This window comes from Charadrius vociferus, unplaced genomic scaffold (assembly GCF_000708025.1).
Source record: "Charadrius vociferus isolate BGI_N301 unplaced genomic scaffold, ASM70802v2 scaffold109, whole genome shotgun sequence".
Taxonomy (NCBI): domain Eukaryota; kingdom Metazoa; phylum Chordata; class Aves; order Charadriiformes; family Charadriidae; genus Charadrius; species Charadrius vociferus.
The window spans coordinates 1,633,251-1,653,225 of NW_009650060.1; the positions used below are offsets into that span (position 1 = coordinate 1,633,251).

Genomic DNA, 19,975 nt, shown 5'->3' on the forward strand with positions numbered 1-19,975 from the left:
CAGGAATGAGTCCAGCACCATGCTTTTTAAAAACACTACTGTATATATTTGGGAAAATTGACAGGAACCACATCTCTGGTTTTCCACGTGCTCCATTTTAAGGTTTGAGTTTTCAGAACTAAGAGTTGAGTGTCTAGGTAGCATGGGAGTACACACAGGGAATGGAAACGGCACATTACTTTCATACTCCAACTATTCTATAGGTGACGCAGACTTGATGTACGGCACGTGTACTCATACACAGTCCCATAAGTTTACAAGTAGACACACAGCTCCTTTCTCAAAGTCCTTAAAATCTAACCAGGGCAAAGATGACAAAATATAGGGGAAGACCTTCAGGTAGGAACGAATGAGAAGATTATTTATAATGAGAAAAGAAGCAAGACTGCTTGAAGATACAGCTTAATTACAAGGGAGGATTTGAAGAAATAGGGAGAGAAAATGCTTGACAGAGAACAAGGAGACAATCATCGGAGCTACGTAAAAGGGTGTACAGAGTTGAAGAAATGAGAATGGGAATAGATGATGTGAATGCACATTATCCTCTCTCTTTTTTTCTCCCAGACACTCGCTCCAAAGTTAAAAAATGCTCTTGGATATTTGCCATTCAGTTGGTGAATCCGAGAACACACCCCTGCAGGCCCATCATGGGCCTAGATTGGCCTAATAAATCACTTGTCCCAAGACAATGCAATTAAGCCTAATTAGCCGATGCCTTTATTCCTAAACAGTCTCTTCCCAGGGGAGGTTTTAACTTTTGGTTTCTAAATTAGCTCAAGGAGCTAAATTGTCCTCATCTCCCTGGCAAAGAAACAGTTCATTTCTACCTTAGTATGGGATACTTTACGCACTCAGAGAACACCGGTTGCACTGCACGAATAGTTTATCCATAGTCCACAATTTGAGTCCACCAAGACCAGTGACAAACCCTTCTGCAAGCAGCAGCCTGTACACTTCTATCTGTGGGTACTGACTTTCCCCCTGCTGTGTTCAGCACAGCTCCCTGGAAGGCTCTACACTGCTTCTCCAGATCCTCTCCTTGTCCGGGACAGGGTACTCTGTTCTGCTAAAACTTTCAGTAGCGCTGAGACACTCAGAGCTGATAGACTCCAAGAGTCAGTGAGAGTCTGACTATCTTATTCTATCATTCCTGGAAGCATTATAAACAAGAGCAGCTTTAGTTCTTTCCAATACAGTAGATAAGAAAACAACCTTCCCAATCTTTTTGTGTCTCTTCTTTACTCCCAACTCTCATTGCTCCAAAACTGCATTATTTTCAGGAGTTTCACAGAAGCTTCAGCTATTTAGTTGGGGATTTTGTGGCACTACTTAAAAAGAAAAAGTAACATGGTGTCTCCTCATAGATAAGAAAATAACTAGAGAAAAACTCAGCTGGAGCAATCAACCCTGGACGGGTTGAGCAACCTCTTGCAAAACAAAATTACTGGGCAGAGAAGGTCTGCACTGAAGCAGGGTGGGACACAGAGCACCTGGAAAAATGGGAAAGGGGAGATGTATGGAGCTGGAATAACATTTTTGTTTATCTCATGCCAGGGTAAAAGTTCACATGCCAAAAAGCTGTGCAGGTCTCTATAACAAAGTAGCAAGAAGCTATTTGTGCTCTGGCATTTTCACTGGAATCAAGACACCAAAAAAGAAAGTGATCTAAGAGAAAGGGTTGATATCTCACCCCTGACTGTGAAGAAATTGTCTGAAGATACCTTGTGTTTCTCAAAGCTAGTATGAAATAGTTATCTTTTGGTTTCTTGTTCTTTGATTTAATTTTTTCAATCCTTTAGGAAAAACCAACACACTCTTTGGACATCGGTTGCTTCCTGCACATACAGCATTTCTTCCCATCACACAAACTTTTTATTTTTAAACTCTACCTGCTGCTAGTCTGTGCTAAAGTTAAGTCTTGATAAATCCTTTCATTTTAAACACTAGCCTGTGTACAGTTTTCATTTAATCCTCTGCCAAAGCTTGTTATTATTCTCCTGGCTGCTTTACATACATTTATTTCCCTTTCATCTTTTTAAATTGTGCCTTACTTTTTCTTACAGGGATTTGACTAGGACTTTTATTCCCTTCTCCTATTTCAGGACTCTACGAGTTTGTCCCCTCCTGTCCCTTATGCCATCTGACAGCAGAGCTGAACTCACTACACATTTACAGCTGCAGATACTCTGCTGTGAACACCTGACTTCTGTACCTTCTATCCCAGGCGCTCACAAACATTCACATTTTGCTATAGCTAACTCACTTGGTAGATTTTAATTATCCTTCTTTTTCTAAATGGAGAAATTGAGAAACGGGGGAAGAGAAAAGGAAAAACAAAATAAACAAAGACAAAACCACAATTTTTTTCTGAAGCTCAAAAAGATAGTCACGCAAAATTTCAGTATTAGTAGGTCACCTTAGTGTTCTCTGTGTCTTGGAAACCTCCCCTCGGCAACATAAATGCATTTATGTGGAAACTTGGTGGCACAGGATCAGCCTGCCCTCACCAAACAGTTTCAGTAGTTTTTTGTAGTTCTGCTTAGGTCTTTTTTTATTTGAAACTTTCCCATAGAGAAATCACTCTAGCACAATTAGCCAAGAATATATTGCATTGAGATATATAGAGCAGGTATTAAAAAAGCTATTCGAGTATTAAAAGAGACTTCAAAGGAGGTGAGATCATGAAAGAACAGGGATATATTGGACCCATATATGTCAGATTGATTCAGTTTTACTGCTCTAGGGAGAAAGATAGAGGACTAGAAAAGGACTACCCAACCTACTTGGGTCCCAGGTGTTAATTAGGATGGTTACAACATGTATCTTTTAGACCCATGGCCCTTGCAGTGAATTAGAGAACTATTCCTAGCGAAGCCAGGGAGTGTGGGACGGTGTTTGCAGTGACACAAAACAAGAGAACATATGAGTCTATATTGTCCGTAGCGTCCATCTTCCAAATGTCAGACCCACGGATCGAACTTTGCTCTTGGGCATAAATCCTTTTTTAAGTTGGAAACTTGGAACTTTTTAAACCAACTTCTAAAAACTCTTGCTGAAGCTTGCTCATCCATAAAGAGGAGAAAAGGGATTGGTGTTGCCTTTTGTCTGCTGGGATGTGGCACGGTGTTACTGAATAACACTGTTTTCGGGTTGCGTAGGTTGGCGGTTAGGCTGTCACAACCTCAGTCTGCAGACTCAAAGCAGAAAGTGGTTTGGGCATGGCCATAGCTGCTGGTGGTATGGCTGTTTAATAAATTAATAACTCTTTCACAAGTCGCATTTTAAAAGAAAACAGCAGCAAATAAGTGCTTTGTTGTCCAGGGAGCAAGCTCTGGATGGAGCAGCACCCTTGAGGAGCAGCTGGAGGGGAACCCAGTTTCCGAAACTGTGCATAGCTACAACATGAGCGCCTGTTTGCTTACACTGCTTTTATTAGCAAGGATGGGTCCAGACAAAAACATAATTATGGAATTATGGGAAGTTAAAACAAAATACCTAAATACCTTTGGTGATGGTCAGTAGCTTTTAAAATTAAAATTTTGGATTAAGCTCTTTACTTATTGAAAATTACATATGTCCTTTTTTGCCCCAGCCTCAGTCAGTAACAGGCGAAGGCACTTGACAAACATTCTGGGTCTGCCTCTCCGAACATGGTCAGAACATCCATTTTTATATTAAAATACAATACATTATTTCAATATAAAAATAACTACTTAGTCAATAGCTTGCAGAAAATATGAAGGATGAGACAAATTAAAGGAATCTATATGGGTGGGTAAAGTGACTTGCATAATATCGGCCATGAGTTAAAAACAGTATTTCAGAGAGTTTAAATGACAAAAGGTTATCGACTGGATTGGAATTTAACTACCCACTTACGTGTGTGCTGAGATGCAAAGAAACAAAAGTGTTTGGTGCTTCTGTTTCTGAATGAAGTTGTCTGGCCACTGGGTGTCATCCTTGATTCAGACGACAGCCGAAGACTTTTTAGATACAACATAAAACCTGCAACTTCCAGGGCAGTTAAATTCCACTCTATTTGATTGTACAACATACAGCAAATTGCTCTGCATTTAAATCAGCTATAAAATTGAATACTTTGACATAGACAAATTCTCCTTTGTCTCACTGCCTTATTTGGAGACCTGAAATGTCTGGTTGATGCGGAAAAGAAAGAAAAGTAATGCAACCGGGGCATATTAACTACAAACAATTTGATGAGTGATTATCAAATCTCAGGAAATATGAAATAACTATGATTAAATGATGCAAAGGGTCTATGCAGGAAGTTTGGAATTATATCCTTAATTGGGCCCCAGGCTGAAAAAGCCTGTTTCGTATAGGCAATTGTATTTAAGACATTTGGTATCCAGATTCAGTACACAAGTTAATGACTATGTATGAAGAAGCTGGTTCAGGAAAAACTAATTTAAGCTTTTACCTACAATACCAAGCTAGTACCCTCACAGAAGTTTCAAAATTTCATCAAGGAGGAAAAAAGACTCAAAGTCCTCGAGATTTTATTTATTCCTCCTATTGCTATTCTATGATTTCTAGCCGGCTCACATTTTTTTTCACTGCTCAGCATCTTCCCAGCTCCCCACAGCCAGGGCCCAGAGCTTTGGCAGTAGAAGCGATGCCTGTGCCTGGCTAATGGGGAAGCAGGAAAAAAGCCCCAAAACTTTACGGAAGTAATATCCAGATATTTGGAATATTTTGCCAGTGTTCACATGTGAGAATCAAATCAGCTCACAATAGGTTATATGTCATCCTAATGAGTTTTCTGTTATGGGTGACGGAGAAGAACTTATCAGCTTTATTTTGTTATCTCCTGGGAGTCTAGACAGTCTGAAACCAGCACACAGTGCAGCGAAGCTGCTTATTATAATATTATTTCTCTCTGAAACCTGATTTAGTTGGCCTTCTTCAAGCTAAAATAAAAGCGCCAGCAATTTCTCCAAGCATTATAGCCAGAAAGAAATGTTTACATTTCACAGTGCATTAGAAGTATTAATCCTACTGTTCTTAATATACATACATACAGTCATCTAACATTTTAAATAACAGTTGGTTTTTGTCGTTTTTGGGTATTTTTAATGCAGCTAACCTCAGTTGATAGCACAGCTTTTCATGGATTATACAGTCTTTGATAACACAGATCTCCATGTAATTCTTCCTAGCCTTACCAGTGGATATAATTTTAATGAAAACATGCCAGTATTAAAGAGCTATTAGACACAGAGTTGAAATTGTCTTTGATTTTGTTCACCAACCGAAGACTTCAATGATTTTAAAAAAATCCATTTTTAGAGGAAAATGTTAAATATTGTCTGTACATTAAACAGTCTCATAGGAATGACTTAGGTTACTTGGTTTTAATATCATAAACATTCTCTTTTATGATTATATTTAGTTTAGAAATGATAGCAGACTTCAAGAAGGAAATGCATTTAAGATGTGAGCATGTACATTAACAATTTCAAAATTTACTAAAATTGCCATAAAACAACCCATGAGAGGCAACAAAGTCAGGTAACCAAATTATCTATGATTCTATGATGAATGTGCATTTGCAGCCCCCAGAAAGTCAACCACATCCTGGGCTGCATCAAAAGAAGCGCAGCCAGCAGGGCTAGGGAGGGGATTCTGCCCCTCTACTCCACTTGGGTGAGACGCCCCTGGAGTACTACATCCAGCTCTGGACCCCTCAACATAAGGAGGCCATGGACCTGTTAGAGCGAGTCCAGAGGAGAGCTATGAAGATGATCAGAGGACTGGAGCACCTCTGCTATGAGGAGAGGATGAGAGAGTTGGGCTTGTTCAGCCTGGAGAAAAGAAGGCTCTGGGGAGACCTTATTACAGCCTTTCAGTACTTAAAGGGGACCTACAGGAAAGACGGGGACAAACTTTTTAACAGGGCCTGTTGCGATAGGGCAAGGGGTAACGGTTTTAAACTAAAAGAGGGAAGAATCAGACTAGACATAAGGAAGAAATTTTTTACAACAAGGGTGGTGGAACACTAGAACAGGTTGCCCAGGTGGTAGATGTCCCATCCCTGGACACATTCAGGTTGGTCTAGGTGAAGGTCTAGAAGGTCAGGTTGGACTAGATGACCTTTAAAGGTCCCTTCCAACCCAAACTATTCTATGATTCTATTCTATGATCTAAATTTCTCCTACAGTTTTCACTGATGCAATAAGTCAACAACAAATATTAGCCCAATGACGGGGTTTTTTTGAGCAGGGAATTTCTTCTGCATCTATACATATATACACATGTCCGTAGTTTATGCCTAGGAATCTATACCCTTTCTCACTTTCAGCTCTCAACTCAAAGGGAAGATATTTTCCCATTTAAACTTCACAGCACCTTTTATTTGGGTATAGAAATATACTTACGCTGGTTTAATACTCCGTGAATGCTTCTCATGAATGTAGGCACCAGCAAGGCCTCCTGCTCCAGAATTTAAATACTGCAAATAATAAATCAACATGTACAAGTTGTGCTCATTATCTGTAAGGAATAGCTTTCCTTCCCTCACACTGCTCTATAAAATAGACCAATTTTAACATTTCTAGTGGTTTCTAACTGGAGATCTTAGCATTTTTCTCTAAGTGCTGATATAGGTAAAAACAGATATATTATTTCAGATTAGTTCTAAAAATATCTTTCTTGGCTTACATATAATATTGGAAGTCTAACAGACAAAAGGCTGGAAAATTGAAGTACAGCTGAAAGAGTCCTACGTCATAATACATATGGCAAAGTCAAACAGTTCATCTGACTATATCTGTCAATTCTTAATCTCAAGAGAAGCCAAAGGAACTAAAGATACTTTGTTCTATGATCTGAAATTATTTTTTAGGCAAGAATTTTCTCTTATTTAGGGACCACTTAAGAACATCTTATTGCTGCAAGACCACCTTAGTGTGGGAAATAAGAGAAGAGCCTCTGATACTGTGACCAAAGAGCTGCATGTGCTTCAGAGCAGATGTTTAACCACCACTAGCATCCATCTCAAACCCACAAGACCTTACAGGTTATTGCCACTGCTATGTGTTGGAACTTCTTCTAACAAAGCCACCACTAAAGTCAGTATCTATCTCCTCGTTGTAGCTGGTAAAAAGATTCAGCCAAGTCTTGATCACTTCAGGTGCAGTTCTTATTCATCTGACCTGTTTGCTGACCCATCATAAGTGACATTGTGGAAAATAGTCTCAAACAATTAATCTATTTTACCTTGTAGGAGCACCAGCAAGCAAAATCTACGCCCCAGTCATGCAAATGAAGCTCTACATTCCCAACAGCATGAGCCAGGTCAAATCCAACAAAGCAACCCTGCAGGAAAGAGTTAATTAATATACTCATCAAGATAATCATCACTACAAAATTATTTTGAAAAATCATCTTTAGAGATTTACTTGCTCTCTATATAGGCACGCTATCGTCCCATCTGTTTTGAGTTATTACTGGAAACAGGGTTTCTATACCATAGTTAGATGTAGAAATAATTAATTGTTTTGTGGGCTTGTCTTCAAGGGCTCTTGAGTATGGTTTAGCTTCCTAAGTTTTTTCTCATGCAGTAAAACGGAATCACTTGAAATAACTATTCAGAGTGAATGCATAATCTCGAGCTGTTGTATGGCATGACAAGCTCTAGGCAGGGACAAAATAGTAACGTACGTAATGATGCCAGTCACTCACGAACAATTACAGTCCACTATATACTTAAACTCAACGTCTCCCTGATACTTAAACTGTGAGGATCTTGCTCTCTGGGAATCCAAATGGGTGAGATAGCAGCCTATGCAACACATTGAGCTTTAAGGACTTGTGTACCTATCCCTAAAAATTTACAAAAGCATTCTGTCATTTCTCTGTGAAAAGTGTTGTATTTGTCATAACCACAATTTGCACAGGGCACTGGGAGGTAGGGTGGGGGGAGCATATAAGGACCACAGATGAATAAATCAAAAAAGTAGCTGTTTTACACTCTAACCACTGGATGGCAGCATTTTTAAACGAAAAAGTTCTTCCAAGCTTTGCTATTTATTTAAAGGCAGAGAAATAAAACTGCTTTTTGTGCCTGGACTACAAATTAAATGCTGTTTTGCATCTTGCTTTTAAAACACAAACAGCCTGCTTGCAAGCAGCACGGTAGGGATAAAAGTGAGAGCACAGGCTTCAGAAAAATCAACCTCCAATAATAAAACAAAGGATTTTGTTAAGAATCTCTTGCTGGTTTTTTGCACGAAGGGAGCCTTAGCTAAATTATTTAAACGGTACTTTGGTATATTTAATCTTCTCTATAAACTAGATAACAATTTGGATGAAGCAGCATTTTAAGATGTGACACGCTAATTCTAATGGAGGCGTTAGTGAAGTTATCAGCTTGAGAAGCTGCTCCAAAACGATGCGAAGAAAACTCACTGCCATAGCATTTGCACGATCTGAACATTTGCTCTTAAACCGAAGCAAAGTTCCAATAAAAAGTCTAGCCTTCACGCTCCTGGTGGCTTGTCTTCACAGGGACACTCAAGTGAGTTAAGACAAAGCTAATGCAGAGAAGCCGAAGCACACTGAATGCCCGTGGGAACGCTCTCAATTCAGAGACCAAATGGCCTTGGTTCAGAGAAATAAGCTACAGCAAACTAAAGCAAATCTGCTATTGAACAAGAAGGTTTTCAGAGGGTTTTAAGGCATTAACTTTAAAACTTCAGTTGACTGGATTTAAACATTTACAGATATCCCTCTGTACGTATGTCCCACACAAACTTTTTTGAAGAACTTCTATGACACATTCATTGGTTGCAGTGGAAACAAGGAATAACACGATATGCTGAGAGTCTTGCAGAATGTACGTGTCTGGCAGTACATTAACAAAATTAAAACAAACAAAAAACCAGCAGTTGCTCATAAAAAAAAAAAAAGTCTGTAAGAAATTTAATTCTACAGTAAGTCTTGTGTTAAAATTTGTTGTCCTTTCCCTGTCAACAAGGGTTCAAGCACATGTCTAGGGACATGGTTTAGTGGTGGTTTTGGCAGCGTTAGGTTGATGGTTGGACTCAATGATCTTAAAGGTCTCTTCCAACTCAGATGACAAGTTATTAGAAGACAGAAGATGGGAGGTAGGACAAGACTCCTTAGGACACTAGCAGGTTGGATGCCCTCACAGTAAAGGCAGTATAACAATGCTCCATAGCCATATCTATACCTGTAACCTCGACACACACAAACTTCCCTGGGCACTGACACAAGCTGGAGTAGATCAGCTTGCACCCACACTGTGGCCTCGTAGCTCACAAACAGGATGGCCACCAACATGCCACCCGTGGGTCATCTTCCTGAACTGCTTTAACTGCTCTCCAACGCTTTGAAATTGGTTAGTAAATCCTACTGGGCACTATTTAACTTACGAATGAGGCACTGCCTGAAAATCTGGGTTCAGTGCTGGCAGGTTTCCTGCATCATCTCAGAAACACCCACTCGTACCATTTTGTTGAAGTCGTCATCTGCAAGATGGGTGGTGCTGGTTTGCTTTCCCAGGGGAGGCGTCTGGCACTCGAGTCGCACAAACAGCAAATGTTTAGCCACACAGATTGCATGGGAAAAAGTAAAACAAACTGAAGCAGCTCTCCCTGCACAAGCCACGCAGAACAAGGACTGCGTGGGAATGTCGCTTCCCCAGACTATGGGGAAAACCGAGCTCTCCATCTGCTCTGGGCGAAGAAGGGGACATGTGCTCTCCCCTGCCTCTTCCGTTTTATTCTAACATCTAAAAGTCATTTCTGCAAAGTGTCTGGGTAGCTGCTGATAACCAGCAGGTAACAACTCAGCATGGACAATGACATTTGGAGAGAGGGAGAGAAATGACAGCTTCACACCAGCAAAGCTGGGGCATTTAGAAAGAGAGACAGGAAAAGCAATGAAGATGAAGGATCTTAAAGCTCTTCCTACTGGGACTCAGGAGATTAAAATACTTTACATACGGTACAGAGTCAGTGGAAAGTACAATATAACTTATGAAATGAAAATTGTATTTGAAAGGTAGAGTCTCCTAAAAGTCAGCCATTTCTTCGCTGGTAGAGGAATAAAACGACTCAACCCCCTCCATCCTCTAGAGCAAGCTCAAAAGGGTGAAACAAGGAAAACTGCTACATCCTCTTCAGCCTGCTGATGAGTCTCTTGCACAATATGTAGTAATTTTGATTTATCTGAGAGACTAAGATGGAAAAATAGCCCGAGGTAATTTTTCAAGCTTAATTTAGTTCATTTAATATTTAATGACTTAATGAAGCTGTCTATGTGCAGAGCTTTCACTCTGGGAGAAATCTTAACGTACGTAGAGAACTTAGGAAATTGGCTTAAAAAATGTAAAAGGAAATCAGTAACTTAATTCATAAATGATTGACCTCAAGAATCCTAGGACATTTTCCAGACCTCCTGAGCTGGCAGCTCAAATCTCTAGCCAAAACCTGATAGGGCACAACACTGCAGGATCTTATTTCAATTGTACATTAAAAGAATTATTAAGACCATCTGTGTAGGACTTTTCTCTCCGTTATACTGGCTGACAAGCAATTCTTTTCCTCCTCTTCTCAAATGACATTTCCACCTTGTGTTTTCCCCTTCTGACTCCTTTGCTTGTCACTCTCCCCAAACTATTTTCTGTTCAGGCGCATGGGGTCATTCACCACCCTTCATCCCCAGGATGGGGAGGCTTGCATTTTTGCTATGAACGTGACTTCTCAGGCTTATCCTCTTTTAACATACATTTTAAAGGACTTCCAGACTTTCTGTGATAATACTTTATGAATAAGACAATCCCAGTTTCATCAGGTCCAGAAGCTCTTCAAGTAGACATAATCTTTAAGTCCACACACTTACTGTCCTGAATGCTTGTCAGCCTGGGGATGGGGACTGGTTGGATGCCACCAAACAGAAATTAAGCCCACACACATTACATAGATGTTAATGACTCTGGCTCAGCCATTGTTTTTCCAGAAGGAAATTGAGCTGAACGTGCCTGACAGTGGGAAAATAAAAACAGGGCTGGCTCATGCTCTTTAAGCCTTCTGAGTACTCAAGCAGTTCTTCAGGCTGAATTACTTTTTCTTTTTAAACACACTAATGACATTTTAGGTCATGAATCTACCTGAATCCCAGTCCTATGCACCCTAATCACAGAGAGGGTCATAATTTTGGGGTTGGGATTTTTTTTTTCCCCCTTTTGAAAGATTTTTGGGAGAAGAGATTCAATTCTGTGTTATGGCATTTCTAACAGGCATGCAGGTAGAAACAGGACTTTGACATCTATCTGTGCCTGCTGGAGTACTGAACTGCTGTCAGAAGCTGCTCTCCTCTTTGCTAACATGATACAATCTCTATACAAGTGTGCGGTGGTTTTGTGTATATCCACGTGGAAGCACATACCCCTGAGTTAATAATATTATTTGCACTACTTTATAGAAATGCTAAGCTCTCTCCTCCAAATCCTGGCTATCTCCTCAGATAATATAAACATCAAATCCATTTTCGCTCCACATAATGAACTATCAGTGACTACTTTTCCCCAGAAAACAGGTTCTCAGCCACTTTGGGGTATTTTATAGCTTTCAGTGAAACTGCATCACTTCCACTCATCCAAGCATGTATCCCAAAGTCCAGAGAACATCCTTAGAGAGGTGGTAAAGTTATAGACTTTTCCCAGGTTGTTCATATTTGCAATAGAGAAGAAAAAATTCTCTCTCAGACACCTTTCAGACACATCACAGAGCAGATTTTGGGGAAAAAGCACTGTAGGCATGCAGGTGTTGGAGGCTGAACGAAAGCTCTGCTGCCACCAGGAGTGAGAGAGCAGTGGGTGGCATCATCCTATTAATAACCTATCTTCCCTTTCAAACATTTCAGCATAGCTTTTTGATTATTTGTGGTCAGCAAAGTACTGGAAGACCCTCCAGGAAGGCATCATGAAGGTGTTGCTTTTAGAGCTGCATGGAGCTAATACACAGACCTGTTCCCCCCCTGCAGCTGATTCTCCCCCCCACCCCCCCACCCCCATTTCTTTTTTCCTTGGTTTTCTGCCTCCATGTCAGAAGTCAGTCTTGTTTTGTACTGTGTTCAGGACCAATTTTGTTGCCAGGTGCTGCTCTGTGAGAACTTTCCCTTTTTATACCCCACGGGCCCTGCACTAGCTCTCACACCTGCTGTGCTTTCTCAGGGGAGACTTTACCATCACTTTCCAGCAGCATAACTTACTCCCTGACCTCCAGAAAAATTCCCACTGCCAAACCTATAGCAACAGAAGATGTATAGCCTGATGTGAGCCAGGAACCTCTCTAGAGAGTTAAAACATCAAATATAAATAGTTAGCTGGTTTGCCAAAACCCAGAGATACTAAATAAGTTTATCCTTGAGTGGTTTAATCTTATATGAGATAAGGTACATCCAGTAAAAGACTGCCCCTACGGAAAGTCTGGTGACCTCCTGTTGATAAGAAGACTTAATTAAAAACTATTTTCTCTTGGATTCCTGAGGCAGCTGAGATGGTTAAAGAAGTTTTACAGCTATGTCCACAGAGGACACTGCCTGCAAGCTCCGAAGGTTGAGTCATCACTAAAATATAGTTGTCTTGTGATGTTGATGTGCTCCACGTTGTGCCTGTCTCCAGAAAACTGATCAGCTGAGTCTGAACACTGCTGGCTCCAAGGGGAGCTCACCTCCCTGCTCACTGAGGGCAAAAACTGCCACAGTGTGGCTGCAGAAAAGGAGGAAAATCGTGGAAGTCTTCCAAAAAAGCAGAAATTTAACACAAACTAACTTTTAAAGAGAGATTAGCGCTGTGATTACTTCCTCCTCCTTCTCCACTGAACCTCTTGAAATCCTGTCCTTCAAGAAAAATCCTCTAGAAGTTAATAGCCATGGATTGTCTCTCCGTATAGTTTAAGTCACACCTGCAAGATTGCTCTTGCAGGGCTCTTTCTTCATGCAGCACACAGCCCCCAAAAGGATCTGGGCACAGACTGCTTTTACTTTTTATCAGAGCCCCACAAGTTTCCACATGTGCTCTGTTTTGTTTCACAAAAAATAGAAATCGAAAATATTTCACAAGGCGAGTTGATCTGAAATTGGTGTGAAAAGGACGGGTTTGGAGCAATCCTACCTTTTCTTGGCCAGCCTTTGTTATTCTAGGGATGTCAAACAGCTGTCCCGTGTAGTACTGCACCCCACTGAACAGAATGACAGCAATAGAGTCCCCTTCCTTCTCAATTACAGCAAGGATATCTTCAATCCTCAAGGTCTCCTCCCCCTAAAACAAAGTTAAAGCACACATTTTGCATGAAGTCTGGCAGTAATGAAACTGTCATTTCTTATTTCATAATCTATATTTTACCATGAGCCGTGCTGCTTGCATAAGGAGATCAAAAGCAAATCCTTAGCACGGTAATGATACACAAAGGTAGTGCTATGAAGTAGCCTATGAGTAAGTTACCTCAAAAAAAAAAATATGAGAAATCATTAGCAAACTTATCTTGAAGGTGCCACTTATAAAAAATCTATTCACTTCATATTCTAGCATGCTTCATACCCTTTAATATTTCAGACAGTTTTAATTTACAGTAAAAAAAGTCCTGGTGCAAACAGCATGTATAATGATTTTTATGTGGCATCTGAAATTTGTGACACCCGCAAGACTTGAAAGTTGTCTATCAGTTTCACTCTGTACTTTTCTGATAAACTTTGTATCCCACAGGAAGCTATTATAAACCTGCCATATTTATATTTCAAAAACAATAAGTCTCACATCATCAAAAGTACAAAAATCCCCAAACCTGGGGTCATTAAATATAGAGGAATTTCAAAAGAAAAAAACCCAAACCCGCTCATTCTTGATTCTTTGTAGGAAAATTACTGCCCCGTCCTCCTCCCATCTTCCTAGCAAGGGATCATGTAAAACATACCATCACCTAGGGATCAATTAGGCAGTGAAAACCTAGAATTAAATTAGACTTGTTACTGAAAAGAGCTTGGGCAAGATTGTTGAATTGCAAGTAACTGTTATTATCTCAACAATCTTTGCAAATCTATCAAGCGTTCAGGAGTGGGCTCTTTACTCACAAGATGACTCAGATTTCAGAAGCAAAAGGTCACCATCAGTTTATAGTTAGGTGGCAAAGTTCTTAATACAGCAAAAGTGAAGCACGGCAGTCTTTCAAATTAGTCTGAATTGCATATTACCCAAAGCAGACCTTTCCCTTAGTCTGTGCTGATACAGACACAGTGCTGTTCGTGTTATGGCAATCCTTTACCTTAGGACATTAAAAGGACATTGGGGTTTCTCAATGAGCTACTACGTTTTGCAGTTCTCTCAGGATGCTGTCAGGTTTTGCAAGCAGGAAAAGTAATGAAAATAACATTTTTTTGTTCTTCAAGGCAAAGGCACTAGTTGAACCAATTATAAAATGGGTTCTAATACCAAAACATGTACACAGAAACAGAACACATGATTCATAAATTTTACCTAAAAGTATTAGTAGAAATAGATCAAAACTTCTGCAGCTAGGCACTAGAATATTTGAGAATGTATGACTACTCTCCTACAAAATAGGCTTCTGCCCTTAGCCGTAGCAAGCAGAACTGACATATTTCTCACCAACCTCCCGTGGCTGCATCATGAGCATGCATTTCTCCACATCAAGTCCGTGAAGTCGAAGTTGGGACTCAACAGCGTACTGGAAAACATTTCCATACAGAGCACATTAGCGCAATTACATGATAAAACAACTAAAAGGAAAACACATCAGAACTTCAGAAAAGGGATTCAGATGCCTGCCTTTCGCTAAAATTAATGCTTTAAAGCCTAATCCAACTCCATTGAAAACTTTCTAGGTTTCCTTTGGTTTGAAAAAGATCAGAATTTAATTCACATCATCAGACAGCAAGGATAAAGTCAAAGCCGAAATCCTCCTGGATAAGTTCAGGGACCAGAACGAAGGTGGAAATGTGGTGGAGGATGTGCTGTATCACATGCCGGCAAGCAAAGCCTGCACACGTAACAGCCACAAAGACGACCGAACATCGCCTCTCCAGGGGCCTCGGGTACCCGCTTTGCTTGGTTGCACGTGCTGACCGCCAGGCTGTCACATATGCACTGCTGTCACCGCGAAGGAGGTTTGGTCAGCACATACGTGCTGTCCCATGCTCCTCTCCTGTCTTAGATTTGCTGCACAGCTGGGAGGAAATGAGAGCTCTACACTCTCAGGCTATTGCGAAAATCCTACCCACCGATTTTATCAATAAATAATGGTTCTGGAGATAGGATAAAAATCATCAAATAATACTATAAAATAGTTTAAAATTAGATGACGAGAACTGGAGTGACGGGAGCTGCACAGGTCATTAGTGAAGTGCCACAGAAATTTAAGAAGATGGAGTCCAAATGTACAAGTGCGTCTGGAACAAACATGGGATTAGTATGAACATTACTTAGAATAAAGGCAATTTGAGGTTTATACATCTGTGCCGCCATCTTCATTACAAATAAACCTGTTAGTAGCTTGAGTCATTTTTATCGCACCTTAGAGATCAAATTTGTTATCAATTTCCATGAGTTTACAGCGTTGATGATAAAGTAGCAGTGGGCCACAAACCCAAAGATTAATTTGCTCTAAGCTGTGATGCACGGGCTATTGTCTCCTATTTTATAGCAGACAAATTATGTTTGAACTAGTAATCTAAAGTGCTAAGAACAAACATTTCCATCTCTGTCTGGGGATATATAAGTGTTAATGTTGTGAGTTTGTATTGATTTGGTTTCATAAAGTAAAACAGCAACAGGAATTAATAAAACATTTACAACTTCAGTTGATTTAGGCCAGTAGTTTGCTCAATGTCTTTAAAAAGACTAATAAATCAATGTACCCATTCAATCTTTTCCTCTTGTAACATTTTTTATTTGAACAAAAGGAATAAAGCTACGATCTGTAAAATATGCTGAGCTCAAAAGCTTCTGACAGATTTTTTTATTGTAATGTTACTTGGACAAGATGAGCTAATAAATATTCAAATCAGGCTACTGATATTCTTTGGAAAAATATGATTAATAATACAAATACAGTGAAATATTAATTTCTTACATGGTCAGAGGGAAAGGCTCTGGCTTCTAGAAGAATTTTATAGCGTCTTGGAGTAGGCTTAAAGAAAGATAGCTGTTAAGAACAAAAGAAAAAAGATATGTTGAAATGTATCTAAGCAGAGATGAGAGAGATGCTCCCAGTATATAACTTAATAAAGACTGTTTGACTTTCATGCAGACTACAGAGAATCCCCCAGAAATTACAAATATTTCTTTGTCCGTGTAACATTTATCAAAGCAGGAAAGTGTTATAATACTGTATTTCATATATCCATAACAAAGGCCACAGAAATCCAGCAGTGAAAACTTGCAGTTACAGAAATCGATGGCAAAGCTTTGACTGCAGCCAGGGAAGCTGGGATTTCACCCGGCTTCATCCCACAAGCAAAAGCAACAGCTGAAGACTAACAAACAGTGCAGAGGAATTGGATTTCCATTCCTGCCCTAAAACATAAGTTATTTAATCCTCCCCTCCTCTGAAGTAAGCCTGACCAAAGGACTAAACCTCCTGCAAAGACCTCACTTTCAACCATCTCACCGTCTGTGGGTGAATGGTCTTTCCTTCTCAGCTCCTTGCTTGGAGGCAAGTTGGGTTTGTCATCACACTGAGAGGAGTAGGAGAAGACTTCCAAGCCCTCCCGTTCGTTCTAGCAGTGGTTACACGGGGCTCAGCGTGGGCTGTGTACCTGAGCAGTTTGGCACAAGTCTGGCTGCGTTACACCTAATTCGGGGCAGAGAAGCCAGGTAAACTGGCTTCTACCTAGCCTCATCCTCCCCAGCTTCAGGTTTCTTTATTTAACAAAGGTCAGAGACATGTTACAGAGGAGTGAATCTGAGTGATAAATCTTTTCGTGTGAACCACCCAAAATGAAGCTTCATGTCTTCATTCAGTTAAACCAAATCTTTGGAAATACTAGAGAACCAGAGACAGGCTGTATGTAACCACAGAGAGACTTGCACATAAGAGCAACCACATTCACGGCCACTATGTCATAAAAATCAAAATCAGATGCTTTACCACTTTTTCGGCACATACAGAACAGCATAACTCAAAATGCCATCTCTCATATGCAACTGCATTTTAAGCTTGACTGAAATTACTGCTTTGTCTTTCTTACAGTTGAGCTCTTGTTTCTTAAACTTTGAAATTTGGTGTGAAATTCAAATTTGAGAAGTTATTTGTAAATGTTTCTTAAATAATAAGGTCTCCTTTCTGAGGACTGACACGTAGCACGTGCGAGAACTTTGAGAAGTTCTCAAAGCACAAAGTTCTTCAAAGTACAGAGTCGTTGAAAATATTTCTCTGTCCAGCTTTTCTGCTTAATACTTAGTGGAGCCAGGTCTTGTACAAGCCAAAGCATAGTACAAGGTACAACTCCCAAGGCTTAAGAAAAGCTAGGCTATCATCCACTGCTGTCTTTATGAGGTCCTCAGGAAACATCTTGCTTATATTCACAAAGAAAGAAAAAAAAAAATTGTTGACAGAACATCAAATAAACATTGTAAAAACATACCATCTGGAGGTGCAAGTTAACAGTTAGCCCATTCATTAAGGCTACTTCATGTCTTTGGGCCCCTGAAATAATAATAATAATAATTAAAAACAAAGCTGGTTAGGGTTTTTCTTTATAATTGCGGAGAAATCTAGTACAGAGTTGAGAAAACAAAAGTATGTTTTTGGTCAATGTCTCTCTAAAGACTGGAAAGTAAACAAACGTTTGAGGTGTCATCACAGTGAAGTAAAAAGATTTCTTGTCTGACTCACTACACCACACTGGCAGGAAAATATTTATTTTTTCAGGTCAGCCTCAGAAAACAAAAACCAATGAAGTATTTCCATTTCCCGGCAAGCCACCAGTGGATTTATTATCATTAGTACCTCAGACAAAAATCAGGTCAGAAGACCATTAGCAAAGCAAGACTCACAGGCTTATTTTTGTCATAAGTTTATATGTAAAACAAGTCAGAAAACATATTGAGACAATCATCTATTGCAAGTGGTTACTATAATGTCAAGCGAAATCTCACCCCTAATAAAGAAAAAAAAAAGCAAAATTGGCCTATTGAATATAACAGACCGTTATTAATGTAGCAAGTGAGGAAGAAGGCATACCCACTTAGCCCCAAGAAGGCTAATAACAGATGCCTTTTGGCTACAGCTAATCACGGGCAGAGCTAATGGAGTAACAACTTATTGCTATTACAAAGTATTTAGTAACAAATTCTCGAACCCTTATCAACCACTGCTGAAATGTTTTAGACAGGATGAGGGACTGCGTGTTGGGCAGGCGCCACTGAGATATGGAGAAAATCAATTCCTGTTTCTTTCCGTTTCGCCTGATGTCTGTTGTTGAAAAGCAGTAATTCACCCTTGACACAAATCAGTGCTTTGAGAGTCTTCTTCAGCCGGATGATGGGCTCGTGCACCTTGCCCTAGTCATCACCCCAGAAGTGGAGTTGGATGACGATGGAAAGAGGTTGCAGACAGCGAGGGATGAAGACAAGCGTAAGCAGGCAAAGAGGGCAACAGCCACCCTTGAGATCGATAAAGAGGAAAGGAAAACATGATGTTAGGGTAAAAAGGGTAAGGGCGGGGTCACAAGAAACAGAGAGGCAAATCCTGGGTTTCTCCTGTCCCTGCGTTGGAGGGCACACAAGGTCCCAGGCAACACAAGGGAAAGGCACCAAGAGCACCGAGACACTGCCACCATATCCCACAGAGTTTAGGTTCATGGAGCTATTACTTTGCTAGCCGAGGAAAAGGACAGAACTATGGGTCGAACTCAATACAAGCAAATATAGCCAAAGAACGTGGAAATCTGTAATCAAGAAGGGGTTATTCATAAATCTTTGCCAAGAAGACCTCATTCATAAATCTTTGCCAAGAAGACCTCAGCTTCTAGCACCACAAGAAAAGCCAAGAACCATTCTGATTAAGTTATTCAAGGGCTTTTATTCGTATTGCTGAAATCATAGAATGGTGTGGGTTGGAAGGGACCTTGAAGATCATTGAGTTCCAAGCCCCCTGCCATGGGCAGGGACACCTCCCACTAGAAATGTCCCAGGACTGAACAGGAAGATTTGTTAATAGTTGTCAGTGACTCTGGAGGACCTGTCTAGGGGATGAGCCAGGAGGAAAAAGAGATGTCGTGAATAAATTCCCTCCTTCAGACACCAGGAATATCATCAAGTTTGGGGGAAGAAATATAAGTAGCCCTAGTTCTTCATAGGGAAAAATAAGCTCTTTTCCTCACTTAAACTCCTCTCCTTTGCTTTCTTTTCTTCCCTCTGATAGCATTGTATCTACAGGCTTCATGCTGCTGGAAGAGGTCACCTTGTGGCTGTTCCATTGCAGATACAGAAGACAGCTAGAGAGAGTGATTGCAGCTCAAAACAGTATTATTTGCAGTCTTAATATTTCTATGGAACTCTTGAGGCTGAAAAAAGGGATAGCATCAAGAAATGGTATTGTTCTTATTTCTCCCTCTGCTCCTTCCATGAAATCTGTGGCTTTCAAAGCACATTCTGCACGAGCAATCCTCTGCCTGCTGTACCGTTTCCGTATAAAACAAATGGTTAATCTGTAGATCACTTTTAGCTGCATGCTAGCATCCCAAATTAAATATGACACTACATTTGTCATGTAAGTCTTGGTCTTCCGTAAATTATATATTTATTAAAAGCTTTCCATTATTGAATTTCATGCCCACAAAACAAACCTCATCCGTGTCATTGGAAAACTGTTATCCTTTATAACCTGCACTGCGTTTCAGAAAGCAACCTTTCTATGATCCAATTAACCTATTACAATATTCAAAGACCCGGCACACGGGAGACAAA

At 40.2% G+C, this 19,975-nt stretch overlaps 1 protein-coding gene across 1 annotated transcript in view; it reads right to left on the bottom strand.

The window, feature by feature from the left end:
- KYNU (kynureninase) overlaps positions 1 to 19,975 on the bottom strand; it is a 59,526-nt gene that overhangs the window by 22,155 nt on the left and 17,396 nt on the right. Inside the window, exons 4-9 of the mRNA XM_009891703.1 lie at positions 17,650 to 17,711; positions 16,137 to 16,208; positions 14,658 to 14,732; positions 13,163 to 13,309; positions 7,240 to 7,338; positions 6,399 to 6,472 (exon numbers count right to left, since the gene is read on the bottom strand). Coding sequence (XP_009890005.1) covers positions 6,399 to 6,472; positions 7,240 to 7,338; positions 13,163 to 13,309; positions 14,658 to 14,732; positions 16,137 to 16,208; positions 17,650 to 17,711 — 529 coding nt within the window. The remainder of the gene's footprint in view (positions 1 to 6,398; positions 6,473 to 7,239; positions 7,339 to 13,162; positions 13,310 to 14,657; positions 14,733 to 16,136; positions 16,209 to 17,649; positions 17,712 to 19,975) is intronic.